This window comes from Cibotium barometz, chromosome 27 (assembly GCF_041138505.1).
Source record: "Cibotium barometz isolate CiBa-2024 chromosome 27, ASM4113850v1, whole genome shotgun sequence".
Taxonomy (NCBI): domain Eukaryota; kingdom Viridiplantae; phylum Streptophyta; class Polypodiopsida; order Cyatheales; family Cibotiaceae; genus Cibotium; species Cibotium barometz.
Window position 1 is genome coordinate 34096808 of NC_141072.1, and position 25744 is coordinate 34122551.

The 25744-nt window shown below is 46.5% G+C and overlaps 1 protein-coding gene across 1 annotated transcript in view; it reads left to right on the plus strand.

The window, feature by feature from the left end:
- LOC147623321 (sodium/proton antiporter 2-like) overlaps positions 1–25744 on the plus strand; it is a 92116-nt gene that overhangs the window by 14572 nt on the left and 51800 nt on the right. Inside the window, exon 5 of the mRNA XM_086821460.1 lies at positions 12856–12962. Coding sequence (XP_086677586.1) covers positions 12856–12962 — 107 coding nt within the window. The remainder of the gene's footprint in view (positions 1–12855; positions 12963–25744) is intronic.

Sequence of the window (25744 nt, forward strand, 5' to 3'; positions counted from 1 at the left end):
ACAGAAGCTTTTACAAGATACCAAGGTGCGGGTGCATACAACACCGGATTTTCCACAAAGCATCAGCACAAAAACTCTTGCCGAGAACTCAGTCTAGAGACAAGATACAAACATAGCTCTAGAGGCTGTCCAAAACTGTTCCAAAACAGTCCCCAAAAATCAGCTCATAAACCATCCATAAATCAGCCCGGTACGGAGCCAAATGCTGCCCCGAACTCCGTGCCAAATCACCCCCAAAACTGGGCCTCAAATCATCCCTCGAAGAAAGCCTCAAAGCTGTCCCAAAACTGTCGCAATTAGCCCCATTAATCAGCCCCCAAAACACCGCCCTTTTGCTCGCCAGGGCACCGGGAAAAAGATTAGCTGACAAACCACACACGGGGCTGACTGTAGGGATGCTGTTCGGCGACCATGTAGTGCTGTACGACTGTCGTACTGCTGCTGAACCATTGCTGCAGTGTACGACTAGCACAAGAAAGAGACAAGAGCAAGTGGCTGCTGTACTGTGTGCAGCCAGGCAGAAAAGAGGAAGATAAGAGCACCACTGCTGTAGTCGACCAGCCCCAAACCGAGAGAAAATAGGAATTCAGCTGCAGCCGGCTGTACGGCCAGCAAAGCAAGGAGAGAAGTCCAAAAAGATGCTGGTTGCTTCTGATCTCATGCGCCTCCCCTCCTATAAAACAACCCCTCTTCCCTTTTAATAAAGTTGACCAGCTCTATTTATAAGATGGTGCTTTTCGTTTTTGCCAAAAGAGGTTGAGTATGCCCAAAATATCCACTTTTATGCTTTCCTTGGCTTGTACTCCAAGTTCTAGCCCAAAAATAACTGAACTTATCCAAATATATCAGCTTTTATGCTTTTTCTGGCTTGATGCCCAAGTTTTATCTAGACGCCTCCTCTTGTCCACCAATCCAAGCCCAAAAACAATAGTATGTCCGGCCCATCATTAATCATATGTGAACACACCGACTTATAGATATTATAAGTCACTTTATTGGATAAAATCCCATGCTGCACATGCTGCACATGTTGCATGGCCATCTTTTTAGGCCAAACCATGCGAGTAAAATGCTGTAGCTTCCCCGTTCACACCTTGGTTCCAGACAGCGTGTGAAACACTGTTCAAGACTTGTGAGAGGACTAAATTGGTGATAGTGACTACGTGTTTGAGGAACAACCATCCCGTGCTAAAGTGAAAGTGTAGGACACTGATGAGTAAGATATGCTATGCACACTGAGGCAAAAGTGCGTGTGGCCATCAAAAGAGAGAAAAGTTAGAGAAACCCTAATTCAGTTTGAAACCCAAATCTTGCAAATCCACACGTGTGTCTATGGATGCCAGTGGAGCATAGCTTCTTGTGCCAAGTTACTGGGGATTTTTTTTTTCCAGAAAGGAGACTTCTATTAAGTATGAAAATTTTTACAAAATGGAGATTTCACACCAAGCAAGGTGGAGATCTCAGCCAATCAGGAGCCCTATGTTGCCAATAGGGTCTTGAATGAGAGGATGTGAAAAAGATACTAATGTCCCACTCTCTCATAAACTGTGCGCGCTTCCTCTCCGCAGCCCTCGAAGATCCCTGGATTCTGGCCCAGGTAGCCATAATGGTGTGAATAATATCACTCCAAATTCTGCAAAGACACTGAGAAACAAGAACGGGAGTACCCTCAATGGCCTCAGTGCATCTAGCCTTCCAGATATTCCAGGCTGAGATGCTAGCAATAATCTCCCAAGAACTGTCTAACCTTTGTGCTGGAGGGACAAAGTGTGAAAGTGGCAAATCTTGAAGACAACACTACCGAGCAACTCCTTGCCTAACCGTAATGGCCAAGCTCCTGTCAATCCCCTTGAACCTCAGCTGAGGCCCAGACTGTGTCAACCAAATGATAGAACCAAAAGAAATGATAGTATCCCTCTTAATCCTACCAAAGAGGTGTGCAATCGCAGACCAAACCCTCTGTGCTTCCCTGCATTCCCATAAACAATGGTAAACTGACTCCGAAACTCCTGCACATCTAGGGCATACTGGGCAAGCACCAGTAAAACAGACCTCCATTGATTGGTGGCCAGACCACCATGAAGGGAAACCCAGATAAAGGAGGAAATCTGTGGCTTCCTATAAGAATGCCACAATCTCCGCCAAAATACCCTCTGAATGTCAATCGAAATGCCGTAAGACTCCCAATGGGGTTTAAGAGTAGGGACACTCTGAATGTGTCCCAAGATAAGATGTCTGGCATTCCGCACTGTATAACTGAAAAAAGGCATGCTTTTCAAAGGGTTACAAGCATCCTTCCACTCCCACTCATCGGGGTCTGAATGCAAATGTCTGATAGGGCAGCCACCATACAACCAAAGGCTAACGCTCTAGCTACTACAGTTTGAGGTGGAGTCTGAGGTGGAACTCTCTCTCTTTGGTTTCCCCAATTTTGGGAGGGAGTTCATCCTTGGGGGGGTCAACAAAGGCGTGCTTCCCTAACCTACCAACAACTCTGACTGGACGAGTCTGGGGGCCCTCAATAAGGTCCTACACATCACATCTCTCTAGCTGCCATCCATCCTGTACATAAAAAAAGACCGGTAACATCATCCTCCCTAGGCAAGGAGATACCCATAACCTGAAGAGGAACACCTGTCCCAAAGAAAACCCCAAACCAAGAATAATGACGACCTTCCAAAAAAGATCCAGTAATCCAGTGGTTGGGAATGGCTGCATCAATCTGTGCAATCCTCCGGCTAGAACCTCTCAAATGCTGCATGACATCCAATCTTTGCACCTCGGTAAGGCTCTGAAACCTCTTCCAAGCCAGCACTGTGGGGCATAGGGTCTCCCAGCCAGCCCAGAGAATATGCATAGCTGCCCCAAGAGGCCTACCATGCACATCTAAGATCAAATCATTCCACAGAATGGGCTGCCGGTTAGCTTTCTCCGCTGAACGCGGGGGGATGTGTACCAAAAAACTCCTTTGGTAGTCCCAGGCCCGTAGGAGGGACCTAACCAGGGGGGACGAAGGGGAGCGGTGAACTGCATCTGAAAAAATAAAGCGTGAGTTGAGAGTCCAGTCACCTCCGCGAACAGGGACACACTTCATGATCTGCTGCATGAGAAAGTCCTTCTAGGGTCAGTGCTTGGAAGAAAGCCCCTAACAACAAGCTTACAGAGCAAAGCCTTACATTGCACCTCGGGGTCGATGATATTCAATCCCCCTTCCTGTAGGCCTGATAATGGTTTCCCAAGCAACTTTGGCCATGGTGTGTGCATTTCCATCAAGCACCTGACCAAAGAGAGTTTCGAATAAGGCGACGAAGCTGGCCAATGCAACCCTGATGAAAAATCCAACACGAAGCAATAAACCAAGACGTGGCTAGCAAAACTTGGTTAACCACCAAAGCTCTAGCGGCCAAGTCGAGCTTCCTCCTACTCCAGTGATGAAGTTTGCTTTTAATGCTTAAGAGCACTGGAGCAAACTGTTGTGCAAGGGAGATGTCAATGCCCACCTGACAACCAAGGAATCTGGCAGAGCATCCTCTCTAAATCCAAGTAAAACCAACATCTGTACCCCAATTTGCAAGAGGAGAATCACTGATCCAAAAACCAAGTGATTTATGCCAATTGATAGTAGCTCCTGCTGCCAAACAAAAGGCCTCCAAGGCTGTCCGGAAAGCACATAAACAAGCATGTGAAGCCTCAAGGAACAATGCCGTATCATCTGCTAACTTAGAGTCCAAAAACTCCTCCTCCGTGCATAAAGGCAGCCTGAGACCCACAACACCAGGGGCAGCCCGAAGAAACCTGCTCATAGCCTTAGCTACGATGAGTACAGTAAAGGGGCGAGGGGACAGGCCTGTCTCATCGAATGGGAAATCTGAAAATGCTCACCGCGCCCCCCACAAGCTAAAACAGTGCTATGAGCCTCCCTGTATAGGCAGGACACCCCTGTGATCCAGTTTTGGGAAAACCCCATATGTGCCAAAGTGCCCTCCAAAAAATCCCAATTCACTCTGTCATAAGCTTTTTCAAAATCAAGCAAAAGAATGGCAAGAGGCTGCTGACTAGACTTTGCCCACTCGACAGCCTCCCATAAAGAAAAGATGTTATCAAATATACTCCTTCTTTGGAGGAACCCATTATGTGTATCATGGATAGTCCTTTTTGGAGAATTGGCTGCAACCTTATACTCAAGGCTTTGGCTAAGATCTTATATGCAGATCCAAGGAGAGTGATGGGCCTCCATTGTTTAATCTTAGTCTTGTCCCCACTCTTGGGGATAAGGTGAATCAGCCCCTCCGTGAGGTATGGTGGCATCATACCCGACAGCCACATTTCCTGAAGGGCAACAATGATAGCATCTCCAATATGATCCCAAAAAATAATAAAGAAGGCGGGAGAAAGACCATCATCCCTTGGGCATGAACCACTGGAAAGAGCATGTAGTGCATGAAGGAATTCATCCTTCGAGAAAGGGGCATCCATGGAAGAACACATAGCATTTGTAATGAGCTTGGGCATGCACTCCCAAACTTTCTGCCGTGCCACATCTCTCGGAGGAGAGGGCACCTGTGCAGTCAACAAAGACCGATAAAAATCAGAAGCAATACCCCTTACCTTGTTAGGCTCAATCTGAACCTCACCTTGTGAATCCTACAAATACCTCACAGAATCCCTGCTATGGGAAGGCCTCTGTGATGAAAAAAACTCTTTGTTGCATCTGCCTTCCATCTGAGTCCAAAAAGCCTCGTTCGCATGAAACACGAACTCAGCCCTCCTATCCATGGCCAACTGTAGCTTTGCTCTAACTGTGGTCAAGAAGTCTGTAATCCAAGACGCATGTGGATGCTTTTTATGTTCCCTCTGAAGAGCAGCAATCCTATGCCTAATAGCTCTCTCCTTGTCCAGAGCCTCCTCCTTCTTGTACAATGGGGAGTGAGAGCCTGAGTGACGACTAAAGCTTGGATATTGACATTCTGCACCAGCACAAACATGTTTAAATTTTGTTTTCATTGCAGAAATGTCGTTGAGAATCTGGCAGATATTGCCCATGAAGCTTGTATCTTGGAAAACCCTTGTTAATACAATATATTACAAGGTGGGTCGGTTCTTCTGGCCCTAGTGCTTGTGTCGTTTGAATTTCAGCATTGCTATCTGACTGTGGTGTTGTGCCATTTCATAGTGTTTATCGGTTCTAATAGTCTAATTGCGTGAGAAGATTGTGCTCAACCGTGTATGGGAGTATTTCATTGAGGGTAGCCGGCTTGGTCGACAAGCCTTGTGGCTGTAGCCGTTTAGGGTTGCTCGTCCAACTCCAAGCTCCCTATAAGAAGCCCCCCTTCCCCCCTTCCTCATTCCCTCCGCGCCCTATAGATGAGATGGGGACAAAAAGCTAGCCTCCTCACTGGATGCAAAGTTGTCTCACAGTGGTCGGGAATTGTGGTGCCTTGGATGAGCTTTGGTTGGAATTTTTGGTCTTATGGAAGGGCACTTTATATGGACACCATACAACCGAAGTTTTAGTGGGGGAGAATGTGAGACACCTAGTGGAAGAATGTGAGACACCTAGTGTGGGCCAGGTCATTGGGCGAATGCATGTGGGCTGTGTTGGGTATTTCGGAGCTAGTTAGTGTGAACACCCTCTTTCGGTGTGAACAACCCTTATTAGGTTTTGGTCAAAAGATAAGGCTCGATGCCTATAAAAGCATGTACTTGGGTGGTTTGAGAGCCACATTCCCTACGCCAAATCTTTGAGGCAGCAGACCAGCGCATACTGGGGAGATTCATTCTAGACATACAACGTCACAAAGAGACATCGTTACAGGCTCAGACAGCTCTAGAGGGGGGACGACAGACACAGATCACTACATTTTTTTAGAGATCCATCCCACTCCCAGCCCCTACATAGCAGGGAATTACTGTCCAGAGAGCAGAGACCCTCAGAGCCCGCAGGAGACATAGGACACCTGGCTTTCGGACACCACGCCTATACCAGAGAGAGATGACAGAGATCAGAGCTCAATTTCACAGAGAGGGTGCGGAGCAACTGGCTCGCTTTAGAGCAGACCTAGGCATGTTCTTCAGGGAGCTGTGGACACCCCCTTCATTGATGTATACCATTTTATACCCCGAGTATGGTACAAGATGGAGCTAGCTAGGTTGCATATCATGATTGTATACTCCATGCGTATAGCTTTGCATTCTCCTAGTAGTTGCACACCCAGATTCAGCTTTTTAGTTCAGTACTTTTTAATTTTGTTGGGATGACAGAGGATACCCCACACAGGTACACTGATTTGTCTCATAGGCCGAGTTCGGTCTTTTGGAAGACGTTAATAAAATCTTTCTTTCTTTCTTTCTCTTTCTCTCTCTCTCTCTCTCTCTCTCTCTCTCTCTCATTGCTTCTAGAGATCTATCCTAGTGCCTACCCTGACACAGGAGGGGGTTACACTTCAGCGTGTTGCGGACCTCCGAGCCAGACGGAGACCGAGAGCACCAGGCTATCAGACTCCCAGATTACATCAGAGGGAGATTACAGAGATACGGGCTCGACATCACTACCATATCCAGGAGCGGCTAGCTCACTTACACTCGCACCCGGAGATCATGCTCCAAGGGATTTTTGCCTCGCCATCGCCTATGTATCGCATATTACACCCCCTTTATGGTACTGGTTGGAGCTAGACAGATCTGCATTGCATTCTTGTATACCCTACGCATATAGGTTGCATACTAAGCCTTTAGCAGTAGTGCTCCATCCATCACACGCCCCCCACTAGCTCAGTACTTTCATACTTTATTTCATGTTCATTTTGTCCTTTTTTTTCTGGACATCCAGAAGACATTGACAGTTGTACATTGATTTGTCTCATAGGTCGAGTTCGGCCTCTAGTAGACGTTAATACAGCTTTCTTTCAGAGGTGAATAGGCGGAGGATGCATTGCCAAGCCTGCTGTGCCATGGGGCAATCCAAGAGGCAATGTCTCGAGATGTCCTCAGGGTCTACTGCTGTGGCAGCAGCTTGCTGGTTGCTTGTGATCACGAGCCATGTGCCCACAGCTAAGCGTCGATGGGCTAAGAGCCAGAGAAAGGAGATCTTCCTGGGACAAAAACTGCCCAAGAGTCTCTGCTGGCGTGCCATTTGTGGTCTCGAGGAGGATCTGATGGTTGAGCTGGGCAGAGTAATCAAAGAAGGGGATGGCCTCCTCTCCGGGGTCCCACTATATGTGAACCAGTGGACTGTTCTCCCAAAGCCATAAGTGCCAGGATGCGACACCTCTAACCTCGGGGCAGGGGGGGGGCGGTGTGAAAAACCAAAAACCAAAAACCACTAGGAGAACTCCGGTGCAGGCGAGTGGCCATCCACGGGATATCGGGTGATCCTCGGGAGGAAGAAGCCAATCTGGTGCGATGGCTTAGTCAACACCGCGGATCATAATGGAGGCTTCTCTCACGGTTCCGCGATCCTGCTATGTTGGCTTCGGGAGTCCACGGTAACTCTTACCACGTGCCCAAAGTTTGAGCTACCCCCTATAGGGCCGGCCTTAAAAGAGGTGAGATTGGGCACCAATCATGTGGCCTGAGGGGAGGCGGAAATGAGGGTTCTAGGCCATGGGCTCTCTCTCTGTGTGTCCTGTTGGTAAGGGGGCGGAACTTGAATGAGGGTGGGATGGAGAAGTTGCCAGGCGTGAAAGAGGCTCTCCAGAAACCAGTCCGCGAAGCCATTGCTGAGATTGCGGAGGGCGTCTTCGAGAAGATCCATTGAATCCCCGGTGTCCAAGGGTCTTTGTGGGTGGGAAGGCGTGAGGAAATGCGGTTGATCAGGAAATCCTTCCAGGGCTCCTCACTGGGCTGCAATCCACGCACGATCAGCTTGCCCACCCTGGGTCATTGGATCTATAAAGTCCAGGCCTCCCTGAGCCCAAGGTTGGATTAATACTTGTCCAGCCACCTTCACCTGAGCTTTCGCCCGAGCTGGGCGACCATCTCCTCTAGACCAAAGAAAGTTACGGATCAAACGCTGCAGTTGTCCAATGCAAGAACGATGAAGGCCCATCATGAGGTGATGTACCACATGGTAGCTGGAAGAACCTGGTTGGCCACCACCACTCGTCGTGCAAGTGATAGCCGGGCAGAGCTTCAATATAAAAGCTTCTTGCGAATGCTCAGGAGGAGTGGGGCTATGTGCTGCTTTGCTGAAATATCGATGCCCACCTGGCATCCAAGATATCGCACAACCTTGCCGTGAGTGAGGGATCCGCTGCCTCTCCAGGCTCTCTAGTGAGGTGCCTCCATCTGGGCAGGGACTCTCTGGGGTCTTCTACTGAAGCTGTTGCAGAGAGGCTAAGCTGAAGGCTCCTCTCCTGCTGTGCACGTTGGTGCTCCTGGGGTGGCCCCCCCTCTTCTCTAGGGGCTTGGGGCTCCTGTCTGTGCTCTTACTTCCGCTCGACTCACGCTGGTGGTGGCGCTGTGCGCGTTGGCGCTCCTGGTTGCATCGCCACAACTGTTCCCGACGAGAGGGCTTGGGTGGCTGTACAGGGTCCTTCATTGGCTGGGGTGTGGAGCCATCTGCGGGTTCTCTCCTCCATTGGTGTTGAGGTGGCAGAGGGGGTTGGGGGTTGTCGGTGCCGAGGACCAGGTGGAGCTCCCGAGGGTGGGGGCTGTTGATGTTGAGGCTCAGGCAGAGCCCTGGCTTCGAGAGCTGTGGACGTCTGGGGGTGAGAAGTCTAGTCTGCCGCGCCCCATTGGGGAGGGCATGCACATGTGAGATGTCCCATCTGGTAACAGATGTAACACTGATGAGGGATGCCAGGGTACTCCACCTGCTGAGTGAAATGGGACTGGTCCATGCATGGAATGTCGATCTCATGGGGGAGGGACTCTGGTGATGTCATGATGATACGGAGTGTCGGAATGCTGCTCAGGAGATGACGGAGGCCATTGTGGGGGCCATCTCAACTACCTGACCAAGGATCTTGCCAATTGTTGAAAGGACTGGCAAGTATTCCTTGGGGAGTCTTGTGGGAAGAAAAATGTGACTGGAAAACTTGCTGCCTGTGCTAATGGGTCTGACTTGGGGGCGAGAATCCATCGTGCCAGCATGCCAAGAAGAGCTGCACCTCCTGTAACGGGGAGTGGGCTCTGGTCAAGGACGCTTGTGGACGAGGGCCGAGGAGTTGAACATGAACTGAATGTCAGTGATCCGTCCCGGTGGCCAACGCGCGGGGCGGTGCTGACAAGCTTGCCGACTAAAGTGGTTCTCCACGGCGGTGATAGAAGAGGCCAAAAGCTGAAATTCCTTAATAGGAAAGTATATCTGTGAGTTGCATTGGTTTGGGGTAGATGGAGCAGCTGCTATAGAGTCCTCCGAGGTGGAGAGCCAGGTGCAGGTACATGAAGTGTGCACCGTGAGAACCCGGGAACCTGTGCTATGGGGGGTGGGGGTGAGCATAGAGGGGGAAACAGGATGGGCGGAAACAAGGGGGGGAAGGCAGCTCACACCCTGCGAGCAAAGGTGGGAGAAGAAGAAATCGGAGGAGGGGCGGGGATGTAGCCTGGAGGGCTGGCAGAGTGCCACGGGAAGGAGGGGACGGCTGGACGAGATAAGCATGCAGGAGGCGGCCCGCGTGGGGTGCGGGGGAGTGGGGTTGTGTGTGCACACTAAGCTGGCAGAAAAGGAAAGAAAAAAAGCAGTTTTCCTAGGCTAGCCCTAAGCTCTCAAGCTAAAGAGTGCCGAGTTATCCTGCCAGTCGAGCTCGGCGGTGAGGTTTAGGTCTAGTTGTGTTGTGCATGAGTTTGTGTTCCTCTACCCACTTCATCCCTATTAACTCTTTCACAAGCATAAGTATATCACAGTTCGTATCAAAGCATGCTCTTGCTTCAACTAGATTTGTGCGCAGGCGCTTCCGGAGTGCACATAGGATATACCCTAAGAGGCAAGCTACTGTATATGAACAATATAATGTTATTACTACAACAGATGACCAATATCTACCAGATCTAAGCCCTGGTAGCTAATGCTGGCTACAGATCTGCCCTAGCTTCGCAATGCCGGAATCACCTTGCGCAAAGCTCTACTATAGAAAATATTGATGATGGAGTTCGGAGTTTTGGGGGGAGGGGGGTTTTAGCTGCCTTTTCAGGGGGCCTATGGATGGTTGGCCAACCCTACACCCCCACGACTTTTCTGACCAGGCCATGGGGCTGGTGGGCCAGGTTGGCTTCCCTTAGGGTTGCCTGAGTTGCCACGTGGCTGGGATCAGCCCATGGAGGTGGGTCACATAACCGTAGCTCTGTTTGGAGCACCCCCCCGAGCCTGAGCGTAGGCTCATCTGTCCATTGACTGATCATAGTGCTACATCAAACCAAGGTGTCCCACACGACTAGAGACCAACATCTAGTGGTTGAGCTAGCTCTTGACCTAGGCTCTTGGCACATGTACCTGCTATATTAGAGTGCCACGTGGACTGTACAAGTGGACAAGTTCCCTTCTTGATGAGCACTGAGCATGTTGTGAGCCCTAGTCCAGGACAAGTCAATGAGTGCACTGGCAGGGTTGGTCAGGTCGTGTTGTGCCAATCCTACATAGTTTTGTTATGCAAGTCCTGCACAGTCGTTGTAACCCACTTGTATGATGTAAAACAGTACACGGGTTGCGTGATCTTATCAGGAAATTGATGGGTACTTGAATCTAGGTCAGAGTTTGTTAGGTGAAGGTTAGTGGGAACCCCATGCCTCGACCATTAGCTAGCAAGTAAGGAACCTTTTTATCCAACAGGCTTGTAGGCCAGCGGTTTGGGCTTGCGACTCGGGGAGGGAAGGTCCTGAGTTCAAATCCCCGCTGGGCCCTGGTCACAAGTTATAACGCTTGGGGCTGGAAGACCAAGTGGCCTCTTGGCGGGTATCAAATTGCAACTACCGAAGGATCTACTTAAGGGGGAAAAACGTAGGACGCCTTTTGATATGGGAAGAAAGTAATTATGGGCCATGGGCAAAAAGGCCGCCTTTGGGTGCCCATTTGTGAACGACCAGTCTAAAGGGATAGACCAAAACCAGGTGCACAGCCAAAACGGCTGCAATTCACAACCATCCAAAAGGAAGGTTGGGTGGGTTGGAAGGGGTTCAACCAGCCCTAGGAGAGCCTATTTAGCCCTTCTCTGCCCGATGTCGAAGCGTTTTGCACACAGCCTAGCCTTCAGCGGGTGCGCTGGGCAGCTGCAGGAGAACACAGGAGTCTAAGGAGACATGTATGTTTTAGTCCATGAGCAGAGAAACACAAGTCTACAGTAGGTGCAATCCAATTAATGACCATTGTACTATCCTTATGCATCTTCAGCAATAAAGCAAATACACCTATGGCTGGGAGGCCTTCATTGTGTTATTGGGACCCAGTCTAGTGCACTTTCTCATCTCTCTCCTCTTCTTTTTCTTCATTAAGTGTGTTGCAACATTAGTCTTTTCATAATCAGCAATTCTTTTACAGTGCATCTAACAGCACAAGAGGGTGTTGATCTCCTAGGAATCTTCCCAACTGAAGACCTTGGGCCCTGATTATGAGCACAGTATGCACTATATAGGCATTGAGCCGCAGTAAAAGCACCCGTATTCACACTATGCGCCTGTATGAGGCATGGCCAGCCTAACCTTTGTAATAAAGCTAGCTCGTTATGGCCTTTTGGGCTCATAACAGGGGCCATACATCTCATGGCTACCCAACGCCCGTACATAAGCTTTGTAGTTCCTGCATGCTAGTAGAGTGATCTTGTAGAGCGATTGCTGTTAGTTCAAATGCCAATACCTGTACTTTTTCTGCTTAGCTGTGTGTTCAACAATTCTCATGGTACATACTTAAAGATTTTTCTATCATTAAAATGAGAAACAGTTCAGATAAAACTGTTTACAACCCTGTGCAGTGAGGAGAAGATTTTTCGATCAGTAAAAGGAGAGATCGATCAGACAAAACTGTTTACAAACCCTGTGCAGATGACTGTATTGCTGGCCTCTTTGTGAGGGAGAGTAGATATCAAAGAAGGGGGGGAAGATTCAGCACTAAAGGCCAGTAATACCATCTAGGATCAACTGGCCCGTTCAAGAAAAGGTTTGGACTCTAGATGGGCAGCATTAAAGCGGCCTTGTGCTCTTATAGCTACCATGGAAGTCTTCCCATTTGGTGTGGAGTATGTGAGCCATATGGCACTACTTTTGGTTGGCATTCCTTTGCCTGAGGGCACGCCCGCGGTGTGTGTGTGTGTGTGGGGTGGGGGGGGGGGTGGTTCACCGTACATGACAAGCAGTGATGCTACTGATCATGTCCCATGGGGAGTCTGCTGCGGATCGTGTGAAGGTCCAGATGTAATGGCAGGTGAGTGTGGACCTTCTCAATTGTAAGCTGGGTCTGCTTGAATGGCTCAGGCTACGGCCTCCCAGGTAATGAACTTAATGTGGGAGTGTTCCCAAGCAAGTAGCTGTATAATCCTGCACCATCCTTCTTGTGCTGCGGGGTAGTTCCGAAGGACGTGTCATTGGGAGTAATGATGTGCACCACCACACCAATATAACCAGACTATACATGATGGCCAATTAAGAGTCCACGTGAAGGCCCACTATGAACTGCAACCATAGAAAGAGGGTGACATTGTGGTGTGGAAGTTATTCCATCGTATATGTTCTTCAGTACTATTGCATTAGGTTTGGGCAAGTTGCTTCTTAGGAAAAAGGTGACCTTTAAGCATGTCTGTGAATTGTGTTTATTGGTTCTAGTGCAGAAGTCCCTGCTTAAAAATGTTGTGTTATTTTGCTACTAAACTTGTAGAAAATGAATATATTGAAGTGGCTAACATAGTATCACTTATTAATCTTGTGCAGATAGGTATTGTAACTTTCTTTTTGAGTTCTGTCCTTGACAATTTGACCTCGACAATTGTGATGGTATCGCTTCTTCGAAAACTTGTCCCTGACCGAGAGTTGAGAAAGTGTGTATAATCTCTCTCTAGTTTCTTTCCCTCTCTCTCTAGATTTACATATGCATATATGTTTTAGTGTATTGGTTATTTACCTTCAAATTTTATCAATGTGAGTGCTCACACAGTAAATAAATTCCGGAAATGTAGTTATAATGCTATGGGTCCATCCTCTTTATCGGGCATCCTAATTTCTACAGAAATACTGAGAAGGGATATAGAACTCCCCCATCATATGACAGAAACAGTGCCATAATATGCCATTTGCATAGTTGCTGCCAGTGATTAGTTTCTCATCATTTACCATGTGAGACTGGGCAATAGCACAACAAATCTGAATCACCAAGCGTATGCTACCTTGGAGCATGGGATACTGAGCAGCGCATTCTTCAGGAATACCCAGCCTTGGGGAGTATCTATACATGCTTCACTCACATCCTTGAGGGGTGTGTCAACATCCACACTTCTCTCTCACAAAAAATGAAGACCAACAAGGTCTTCATCACTGAGAAGCACTTGGCAGACTAACCTCATCCACACTCAGACACTAGCTTTTCAACCCTTTTTTTTTCCCTTATATCTCCAACCATGTACTTGTTGATTGGGACGCATTTGAGTATTCGGTCTTCATAACAGTAGGAGGTTTATAAGACCACACAAATGCTTAACATTGTTGTTTGGAATTGTAATGGCACTTCGTGGTCGGATCCCCAAAATTTCAGAGAGACTTACAAAAGGAGAGAAATATCTTTTACAGAGAGACACACCAAGGCCCAGAATGGGTTACCAAATGTGACCAAATACATTTGGGCTAATTCCTACAGGCAAGAAACTCGCACATCAGGTGGAGTTAAAGGATCAAGAGGAGTAGCCATGTTGTTCCGTTTTTATCTTTCAAATATTCTCTGTTGTGAAGGGGACGATAGGCACAAGTACAGGTGGATGAAAATTAAAAGAGGAGGATTGCAATCAGTTTTGTTTCAGTATGGTACTCTTCCCCTATTGGATCACCATACATTAGTGAAGAAACAAGATGTCACATGAGTGATGCAGCAGAAGATTTAAACCTAGATTATCGCTAAGGACATGAGAGATTAACGCTAAGTAAAAGTAAGAAAGATACAATGGAGAAGGAGAGAGAGATCTAACCTTCTGTATTTGGCAAAACATGCTATATTAACAATTATGAACTTGGATCTTGACTCAGATCTCGCTTATGCATACCTATCTACTGATGCGTACTAAGATGACGTGCTGATTCACAGCTTCTGTGGTGATCGAGATGCCTTGGTTGCTATCGCCCTTGGACTTGGTTCTCTAGCCCTTGGTTTTGTCTTGGGAACCTCTCTATCTGAATGCTTATCAAATTTTTCTTGTATTACTAGTGCCTATGTGAGAAATGCATTAAGAAATTGCTAAAACCGAAAGAGCAAAGGACCATGAGGGACTACAAACACAATACTTTGCTTATGGATGGAAGATTATAGTCCCATCTTTAGCCAAACTTTTCATTGAAGGAGTCTCTCTCCCAATTCATATGGACCCACTAATCAGTTCACATAACAAATTTTCTTGAAGTTAGGTGCTTGCACACTGGTGGAATCGAGAACCAGAAACCCAGATGGTTGTTCCATATATACCTCCTCCTTGAGGTTTTGGTTTGGGAAAAGCAAAGTTTACATCCACTTCTAGTGCCAATTACCTTGCATCTTGGAGGATGATCTTTAGGGTCCCAAGTGTGGTTTACTAGAATGGATTCATATTTTTCTTGGATGGCTCTACCATCCACTTGTGATTCCCTTGTGCTCCATGCTGTAACCCAAGAAGATGTATTTTTTGGATTGTAGTATCGAATTTGGTCCTTTGAGCATCTACAAGTACGCTTAGATTTGTTGTGCGCATGACAAACAAGCAATGCAAAATCTGCTGTCGTTAGGCTGTGCATCAATGAAACGCGTAGAAGAGGGCACTGAATGTGTTGAGCCTTGATGTTGGTTGTGCTGCCTTTTAGACTTGGCTTCCAACACCACTTCTAGGATGATTACAAATGACCCTTGGGCTGTATTTATATAGGAATCTGATGGTAGGTCGTATGCTGGTTGGCCATCTATTTTCAGATCCAAAATAATTATAAAAAAGTCATCAAACATGTTCATATTGTGCTTAACTTATGTCCCATTCATTGGTGCACGTCCTGGACACCTCTGTGTGGCTATTCGGATGTTAAGATTGACCAAATTGGACCACAATCGCCCTTGGATCTTGCCCTCTAGGTGGCTGCAGCAGAGAATCATGTCCATGCGCATACCGATTAGGGCATGTACATGACATTAGCTCCTGCTAGACTTGGAGCATTGGGGCACATGATGCACCTTTGCTCCACTTTTTTCTGTATCTATGGCTCATTGATGATGTCCTCTTGGCACTTGTATGTCGAAAATTGGAGTAAACACAAATGATGGCCCAAATCAGCATTCCAACCATCACATGACTTGGGGTACTTGAGAACAACCTGCAACTGCAACCCCCAGTAAATTAATTCTGAGGATTGTATTGTTAATCCTGCATATTGTGTACTAATTACTACTTCAGTACTTAACAAGAGACTTCAGAACACTTGAGAGAAGGTTGAATTGAATTGATTAAACTGAGGACAATAGGTCTCTTATATAGGAGATGAAGAGACACATTTGAAGAGGCATGTCCTTTGACGCTAGGACATGACCATAGATGAAAGGATACAACTTTAGGCTAAGGGATGTGTCTATTCGATGTAGAGGCACAACCATTCATCAAAGGATACAACCATTCGTCGAAGGGATGTGGCTATTCGATGAAGAGGTACATCCTTTGGCGAAGAGTCGCAACCAGTCGAGGGTTGGGGTTCCCTTGGTTGGTTACTCTTTGCATCTGCAACAAGAATCAGCAATGAAGAGAGGATCTGATACATACATACGTCACAATCGTGACATTTCCTCCCATTTAAAATAAAACCCATGTGTCAAATGATAGACATCCGTTTGTCAAAGAACTCCTGAAGAAGATTAGGGTACTGCTGCATGTCTTCATTTGTTTGCCAAGTGGAATCAGACTCATCGAAATCCATCCACTTCACAAGAAATTGTGTAATCAACTTTCTTCTTGTTTCCTTTTGTCGTACGTCAAGAATTACTTCTGGAACAAGGATAATATGGTCATCTTCAATTTCTGGTACATATGAAGATAAGTCTGGAACAGGCGAATCTCCTTGAACATAATGTTTGAGCCAAGAAATGTGAAAAGTCGGATGAACCTTCCCCCATGAAGGTGGAAGTTCCAACTTGTAACTGACAAGTGAATTTTTCTTAAGAATCTTGAAAGGTCCATAGAAGCGAGGTCGCAACTTTGGAAAAACCGACTTCACTGTTTTGTAGCGGTGAGGTGCCACATACAACAAGACCAAATCTCCTTCTTGAAAATGTGCATGTCGACGATGCTTGTTGGCCTGTTTTTGATATTTTTGTTGCACATGGACCAATTTATCTCGAACTTGCACAAGCACATCTTGCATCTCCTGAACCAACTGATCTGCCAATGCCACTTTGTGTTGTAAAACAAAGTTTGTAGGCACAAGAGGAGTATGCCCATATGCTGCTTGAAATGGAGATAATCCAATTGCTGAATGATGAGAATTATTATAAGCAAATTCCACGAGTGGCAAATAATCTTCCCATGATGCCAAACGGGCTTGAATGTAATGTCGAATCATTTCTTCCAAAATCTGATTGACTCTTTCAGGCTGTCCATCTGTTTGAGGATGATAGGCTGAAGTGAACAACAAATTCGTGCCAAGAGATTTGAACAAAGACGTCCAAAAATGTCCAGTGAACTTTGGATCTCTGTCAGAGATGATGGTCTTCGGCAAACCATGCAATTTGAAGACATGTTGCACGAACAATGACGCCACATCTGGGGCTGAAGCAGCATTTCTTGCAAGGAATGAAATGCGCCATTTTGGAAAATCGATCAACTACCACAAGAATCTGAGCATTGCCTTTGGATGAACGAGGCAAAGTGGTGATAAAATCCATACTAATACTTTCCCATTTCTCATTGGGAACTGGCAAAGGTTGAAGTAAACCTTGAGGAAGTTGTCGAGAGGCTTTCATTATCTGACACGAATGACAAGCTTTGATAAATTTGATAACATCTCGCTGCATCTGAGGCCAGAAGTATGTAGCAAACAAAAGCCGATATGTCTTGTTGATACCAGGATGAGCAGCATAAGGAACTTCATGATGCTCTTGAATGAGAATTTTCAGCAATGAAGCATTGTGAGGCACCTAAATGCGATCAGAAAAGAACAACAATTCATCTACGATGGTGTAGGCTGCAAACATGTTCATTTTTGCAGGACTGAGATTAGAAGATTTGAGAGCATGGAACGCATCTCCAAAATCTCTATCAGTTAAATACTCATTTTTGAAACAAACAGGGATTTCCATTTGCACATATGTGATGGCAAAATTAGTGGCTCGAGGCATGCGGCTCAAAGCATCTGCAACCACATTCTGAAGACCAGGAACATACTGGATAGTCATGTGGAAATTAGCCAAGAGTTCAACCCATCGGCCTTGTCGAGAGTTCATTACAGGTTGAGTGAAAATGTACGTCAGAGATTGATGATCTGTACGTACAACTGAATCTGCTCCAAGGAGATAATGTCTCCAAGTCCGATAAGCATGCACGATTGCCAAAAACTCCTTATCATACACAGGATACCTGCTTTGAATGGTTGAAAACTTCCTACTGTCAAAAGCAATGACACGATCATTCTGCATCAAAACTCCACCAGAAGCACGATCTGAGGCATCTGTCATTACATCAAAGGGCTGGGTGGGATCTGTAATGGCCAAGACCGGGGTTGTCGTCAAGGCATTCTTGAGATCATTGAAGGATTGCTTAGCTTCAGAAGACCAGTGAAGTTTATCAAGCTTTGTCAATTCTGTCAAAGGGGCAGCAATCTCTGAAAACCTATGCACCTTGTTGTGATAAAAGTTAGCAAGTCCCAAGAAAGATCGAACATCTGAAATGGTGAGAGGCAAAGGCCAATCCACAATCGCTTGAATCTTCTTAGGATCTACTGCAATCCCATTAGCAGAAATGATGTGACCAAGATATTCCACATGGTTCTTGAAAAATTCGCTCTTCTTCTTGTTGATGTACAACACATTGGTGCGTAGCACTTCAAAGACAATCTGTAAATGCTCTTTGTGATCGACCATAGATCGGCTAGAAACCAGAATATCATCGAGATAAATGATCGCAAACTTGTCCAAGTACGGCCCAAAAATTTCATTCATCAGGGTCATGAAAGTGGCCGGGGCATTGGTTAACCCAAAAGGTATGGCCAAGAATTCATAATGGCCGTATTTTGTCTGAAAGGCTGTCTTGTATTCATCACCATTATGGATACGAATTTGATGATAGCCGGACTTCAAATCAATCTTGGAAAACACCTTTGCACCAAGCAGCTGGTCGAACAACTCATCGATGCGAGGCAAAGGGAATTTGTTCTTGATTGTTAGCTTGTTGAGAGCACGGTAATCAATGCAAAGCCGCATTGATCCATCCTTCTTTTTGACAAGCAAAACCGGGGCTCCGAAGGGACTTTTGCTGGGACGGATGTGACCTTTGTACAGCAACTCCTGTAATTGCCTTTGTATCTCCTGAGATTCAGAGTAAGAAACACGGTATGGAGCTCGGGTTGGAGGAGGTTGACCTGGGATAAGATCAATCGGGTGATCCATAGGACGACGAGGAGGCAATGTCGTCGGAAGATCATTCAGAAACAGATCTTGAAAAGGCCCGAAGAAGGGTTGCTCCAAGTAAGCAGTTGATGACGAGGCTTGAGATTGCTCCTAGTTTTTGCTTCAATCTCCCGTAACATGACCAAGGTTGTTGTACAGTCACGTTTGCGGATGAGGCGCTTGACTTGCAGGGCAGAAACAACAGTGATGGGTTTGGCACTGAAAAGGCCACGAAGTTCTAGCTCTCGACCATCATGGTATAACTGGATTGAATGAGAACGAAAGCTGATCACTGGATCATATCGATACAGCCAATATTGTCCCAGTATCATGTCATAATGTGACAACGGCATCACCGAAAAATTAAGGTGATCTTGGTAATCTTGAATCTAGAACTGAAGCTGTTGCACCTTTTTGTTACAATTAAGGAAGGAACCATCAACAAGCTCTACTTGAAAAGCATCCACAAAATGTTGGGTCTGTAGGCGAAGCTTGTGAACCAAAGAAGTGCCCACAAAACTAGTGGAACTGCCACTGTCCACCAGCACATTGATGGGAGAATCGCCAATGAAACCCAGAAGACTAAGGACTTGCTTGGAAAGATTCACAGGAACAAGGTTGGTACTTTCACCATTAAGCATCAGGGTACTAACAACTTCAGAAACGCGAACAGAGCAAGCTGTTTGTTTGTCTTTGTCTTTCACAGGTGGCGGGTCATGATCAGCATGGTGGCAACTGTCCACCTGAGAATTGCGTCGAGTGTTGGAGGGTTTAGGCCGCTGCTCAGGACATTCATACCACCGGTGATCGCCAGAACAAATTGTACAGAGGCCTGGACGACTAGGTTGGGATGAAGTGGCAGTCGATGAAGAGGTTTGCTGTCTTGAAGAGGTTTCTCGCTTGAAGTTGCACCGATCATTGCTGCGACGGTCCTGTCGGGACTGATCTCAATTTCTGTTGCCAGAGGATTCGGCGTGAGAGGATCCTGCGTTTGACGCGGGAGCTTGCCCGGAGAAACGCGACCGGAAGGACGGTTGTCCAGAATATGGTCGCCTAGAGTTGGGTTGTCCAGGATTGGGACGCTGGGGTTGGCTAGTCCCATTGGGTCGATTCCGCTGGTAAGAACGGGCGCCGGAGGAAAAGTTCCTGGGAGGACGCTTATAATCATTAATACGCTCGACATACAAGATTGCTTCATCCAGGGTGGCAGGATTGTACTTTTGGACTTCGTCTTGCCGTCAATGAAGCTGTGAAGCTGGTCAGAGGGGCTGAGTGTCTCTATCTCGAGAGCCAATTTTTGAAACTCTGAGATGTACGCGGCCACGGAGCCAGTTTGACTCAGGCGGCGGAGAGAAGACGTGGCATGAAAGTTCGCATTTGCAGGCTCAAAAGCCTTGCGAAGAGCACGTTGAAATTTATCCCACGTCAGAGTAGACTTGCCATCTGAAATCCTACATCGCCACCAAAGGAAGGTGGTATCTTTCAAGAGGGTACTAGCCAATGCCACCTTTTTAGTCTCGGGCAAATCGGTATTTGAGAAATAAACCTCCATCTTGTAGAGCCAGCGATCGATTAACCGCTTATCGCGGCGGCCATTGTAGGGCTCAGGTAACTTGATATCCATCTTTCTTGTCTGTGCTGTGGTCATTAATTTATACAAAAGTTTGAGTTTAACATTGTCTACCTCGGCGATCGGGAGGAGTTGAGGGATCGTCTTGCTGGCCCACCGAGGATGATGATGATGTTGGTGAACTCGATCGACGCGCTCGCTGTGACTTCTTGGATCCCTCGCACTGGTGTTGGTTCCGTTGTTGCATGTCCTCCATTTGTGATCACATTGATGCCATACCGTCGAAAAGGGCCCTTTGCAAGTCCTCCATCTGTTGTTGAAGAGTGGTCATTTGCAAGGCCTCCATTTGAGGATCGGCGGGTGGCACGTTGTGTCACAAATCCCTATATTCTAGGGACATGCGGATGCGTGTCAGGCCTAGAAACATGCGGATGCATGTATGTATTATACCTGGGCATGTGTATGGATCATATGAGTGGATGCATATGAGTCCAAGGACATGGCAGGACATTTGTGGACTTTCGGGCGGTGCCCGTGTGGATTCCGGCCATGCACACATGGTGTGTTATGATGGCAGGCGGAATATTTTCAAGTACAAGAATGATGATAGGTGGTTCTCCAAGTTTACATGTGCACAATGCATAAATGATGCATGCCATAACTTTATTTTACTTTGTGTGACATTGTCTTGCTGCGTGGACAATGCTTGTTATTTTGGCTTGTGAAGTCCGAGGGACCGGGGACGCCCGGGCACCTTGTGGACGCGTGTGTGCACTCCTGTTTGGGCCTAAAACTGTGGGCTTATGGGTTTTGCAGGTGGTAAGTGCGACCACACTCAATTTACAGCTTATTTCATTTACTACTAAAGTTTATTGGTTTGCAGGTCCACACTCATTAATAAGTGGCCGGACAACTTATAATGCGTTCCCATTTGGTTGGACCAAAATTAATGAAGTCCGGACAACTTATGGCCATTTCCCATTTGGTTGGACCTAAACTTATACAAACAGGACAAATGGAGCACTATGGGCTGGACACCTACCTGGACACCTTATGGGGACACTTGTCAGCCTGTATGTGTACCCACCAAGCCCCTTAGGTGGCACTGGAGAAAGGCGCCTCCTTCAAGAGGCCTTTTGGGCTGTTTTATTCACTACTCAACACATTGGAGAGCTGGTTGAAGCTTTTGGAGTTGCTACAGGGCTGGTTGCTTGCTTCCCGGACTCACACAAGCTTGGATATCGACCCCCACACTCTTCTAAAGGGCTGGTTGGTAAATTTCAGACCTGTAATTTCTGGTTATTGCGAGTTTTGGGCTGGTTACAGGTGTCCAAAGTCAACTTGGACAGTACAGGACAGCTCTAGGGACCTCCACAGGGCTGTAGGACCCCTTACAGGTGGATTTCTCGCGATAGAAAGTTGCTGTTTTGGACTGGTTATTGCACAAAACAGGCTGGACAGCAATGGAATATGTGAGCATGGATGTGACTCAAGGATTCCTGGTATAACAGGTGCTTAGGGCAAGCATTGGGGACACTTGCTCGCGGAGAACACAGGTTTCTGGATAAGTTTCTCGCGTGGAAACAGGGCCTAAAGATCCATTTATATCTTGTGCAGGGCGGAGTACTTGTGAGGATTGTGATACTCTTGTGCAGGGCGGATGTACCTGTGTGTAGGGCGGATGTACCTACATATTCTCTTGTTTGAAATGTATTCATTCATGATGTATTTGGAAGAATCAGGTGCAGGCTGGTGGTTAATCCCCAGGCGCCCGTAATCTTGTACTTTGCAGACTCTTTTGGTAATATAACCTAAAGGGGGGGGGTCAGCCTATCATCGGCCCCTTTATGTGGTGTACTGTCATTTTCAGCTTTGTGGTTGTAATGCTCAAGTGTTAAGTGCTCAGAATCTTGTTCACATTTATACGATTCCAATACACGCGTCCGCCTCCCGTTACATTGGTATCAGAGCTCAGTTTTTCCCCTCATTGGAAAACGGTCTGAGGCTTGGAATCATAAGTGGTGACCTGATTTGAGTGTCATGGACAGCCACATTTCTGACTGTGTGGAGAACACACAGGACCGTGAACTTCATGGTACAAGGGATGCAAGAGATACTGCAGGCAATGATGTCTATGGAGATGCAGGTACTCATGACACTATGCATTCTGATTTGGAATCTTTGAGACGTCAAGTGCGACGCTATAGGGCTGAAACCGAAGAGCTTAGGTCATTGAAAAATGACCCGGATGTACAAAGGGTGTTGGCTGCGAAGGCAAAGGCTTCAGTCCATGAAGTCACTTTTGAAGCAATTGCAAAGGAAATGGATGTTGAGAAACCCCGAGAGCTTGCACTTGCATACCTAATGGTTAAGGGTGATGTATACACTGAAGCAGATGGTAGTTTGGCTTTCAAGAAGCCACCCCTCATGGCTGCCTGTGGTGATGCATATGATGCACAACAAGCAGAAAGAGCACAGCAAGTACCAAATGCTGAAAGGACAAGAGTCCCTGGTGCTAGGCTTGATGCAGGTCAAGAGAAGAGTAAGGATGAGGGATCCTCTACTCATTCCCGCTTTGCTCCAAGAAGACATGTTCGTTCTCGTGTTGAGCTTTCCACTCATTTGGAGAGTGTGGCTCAAGAGAGAACGAAGAGGGATCGTGAATCTTCATCGCGGCATCATCATCATGCAGATGAACAGGATGTACATAGGGATGCATATAGAAGGAAGAAGCCTCGAGAGTTCAAGTCCGGTGACAAGGATGTAAAGTTTGAAAACTTTCAGGGACGGATGGACTCTACCAAAGCACTTGCTTTCATCAGAGAGTTTGAGATAGCTTTTTGCAATGAAGACTTTTCGGAAAAGTCTATGCTCAGGCATGTGGGAATGCATCTCAAGGATACGGCAAGTGATTGGTGGCTTGCAAAAATACTTGATGGAAGTGCTGCCCCAACTTGGTCTTCTTTCAAAATTCAGTTTTATGATCAATTCTTACCACCAAACTTTGCAAAGGATGTACGCAAGGAGTGGGATTGGCTGTCCCAAGATGAGGGAGAGTCCGTTGCTTCATACATAGCAAAGTTTTGGAAACTCCCTTCATGAAGATTGGAGAGGACGAGAAGAAGAGAAAGTTTGAATCGGGGCTCCATCACATTATCCAACAAAGCTTGGGAGTGTACCCAAATAAGACCATACAAGAGCTTATACACTCAGCCATGATTGCAGAGAACTTGCACATAAAAGCACCCACAAATAAGCCATTTGCAGGTCAAAACAAGAGCAAATTCAGGGCTGGTTATGACCAGAAAAAGGGTGGACAGCCACCTAAGAATGCTCCCAAAGATGGCCGAGATGCAAAGGATGACTCCGAAAAGAAGCCGGGGGGTAAACGCCACAATTTTGGGCTCTCAAAACAGCAATTGGAAGAGTACAGGAAGGCTGGAAAATGCTTTAAGTGTGGCAGTAAAGATCATATATATCCTAAATGCCCACAGAATCCTAAGAATGCTGAGCCTAATGTGGAAAAGCCTCTTGTGAATGTTGTACCCGATGTGCAGGGTAATACAGGGCATGAGCCCAAGAGTAGAGTCATATGCAAGGCTTGGGGCAAATTGAAGGATCAGCCCGCTTTGTTTCTTTTTGATGATGCTTCCACAGATAACTTTATATCCGTACAGATGGCTGCCGCCATAGGTCTCAATGTGGAAGACATGGGAATGCAAATGAATGCAGATGCCGCCTTTGAGGGCAAACAGGTTGATGTAGCTCCGGTCATTGGTAAGCTCCGTGTACAATTACAGGACTACCTCGACTATGAGAGCTTTTTAGTGGCTCCTCTTACAGGTTGTGATGTTTTGTTGGGGATGCCCTGGCATCACCGTTTAGAGCCTGTTAAGGCTTACAAAGAGAAGAAAATCAGCTTTGTACATAGAGGCCGTGAGCACTCTATAGATGCTGGTACTACTGGAAGTACCATACCGCTTGTAAGCCATGTACAAATTAATAAGGCAATAAAGAAATCAGCTTGTTCTTACTTGGTTTTTGTACGTGATACCATTGAACATTCTAGTGTTGATGTTAGTGCATTAGATCAAGACAAGCTTAACTTTTTGAATGAGTTCAAAGATTGTTTTGCAAATGCTTTGCCAGCAAGGTTGCCACCAGAGAGGCCGGAAGATCATTGCATAGATCTAATTCCCGGTAGCTCTCCACCTAATAGGCCACCATACAGGGTGAGTGCTAGTCAACAAGAAGAGATTATGGCACAGGTGAATGAACTTTTGGAAAAGGGTTTGATTCGGCCTAGTTCCTCGCCATATTGCTCGCCGGTACTTCTTGTTCAAAAGAAGGATGGTACTTACAGGATGTGTGTGGATTACCGTGCCCTCAATAAGATAACCATCAAGAATCGGTTTCCGATTCCGCGCATTGATGACATCTTGGACAAGCTTGAAGGTTCGGCATGTTTCAGCCGAATAGACCTCAAGAGTGGGTATCATCAAGTGAGAGTGGCACCTCAAGATGTACACAAGACTGCATTTAGGACAGCCTTTGGTCTTTATGAGTTTTTGGTGGTGCCTTTTGGCCTTACAAATGCACCCGCTACCTTCAACAGGATGATGGACAGGGTGTTCAGAAAACATAGAAAGTTCACAGGTATATTCTTTGATGACATTATTGTATTCTCAAAGAATGAAGCCCAACATCGTGAGCACCTGGCTATTGTGTTTAAAGAGCTTAAGGAAAATCAGCTCTACATAAATGCAAAAAAGAGTGAATTCTTTCTCCCAGAGATTCACTATCTTGGTCACATTGTATCAAAGGATGGTGTGCGCATGGATCCCGCAAAGATACAAGCCATGCAAGAATGGCCAGAGCTGAAATCAGTCCATGAAGTGAGGAGCTTCCTTGGTTTATGTGCTTACTACAGGAGGTTCGTCAAGCATTTTGCTTTCATTGCCGCTCCGTTACATGATTTAACGAAGAAGAAAGCAATCTTTAAATGGACACAAGAAGAGAGAGATGCCTTTCAAAAGTTGAAGAGTGCAATCATCTCGGGACCGGTACTCATTATTCCGGATTTGCACAAACCTTTTGTGGTGGAATGTGATGCAAGTGGGGACTGCATAGGGGCTGTTTTGAACCAAGAAGGACATGCCATTGCCTATGAGAGCAGACGCTTGCAACATGCAGAGCTTCACTTACAGGTTTATGAGAAGGAGTTGTTGGCTGTAATTCATGCCCTTACTATTTGGAAACACTATCTTTTAGGGGCTGATTTTATGGTCAAAACTGATCATCAAAGTTTGAGATACTTTTTGACTCAAAGTAAGCTCTCAGAGAAGCATATGAGATGGGCAAATTTCCTCTCAATGTTTCATTTTCAGATTTTACACACTCCAGGGAAAAAGAATGTGGTGGCGGATGCCTTATCT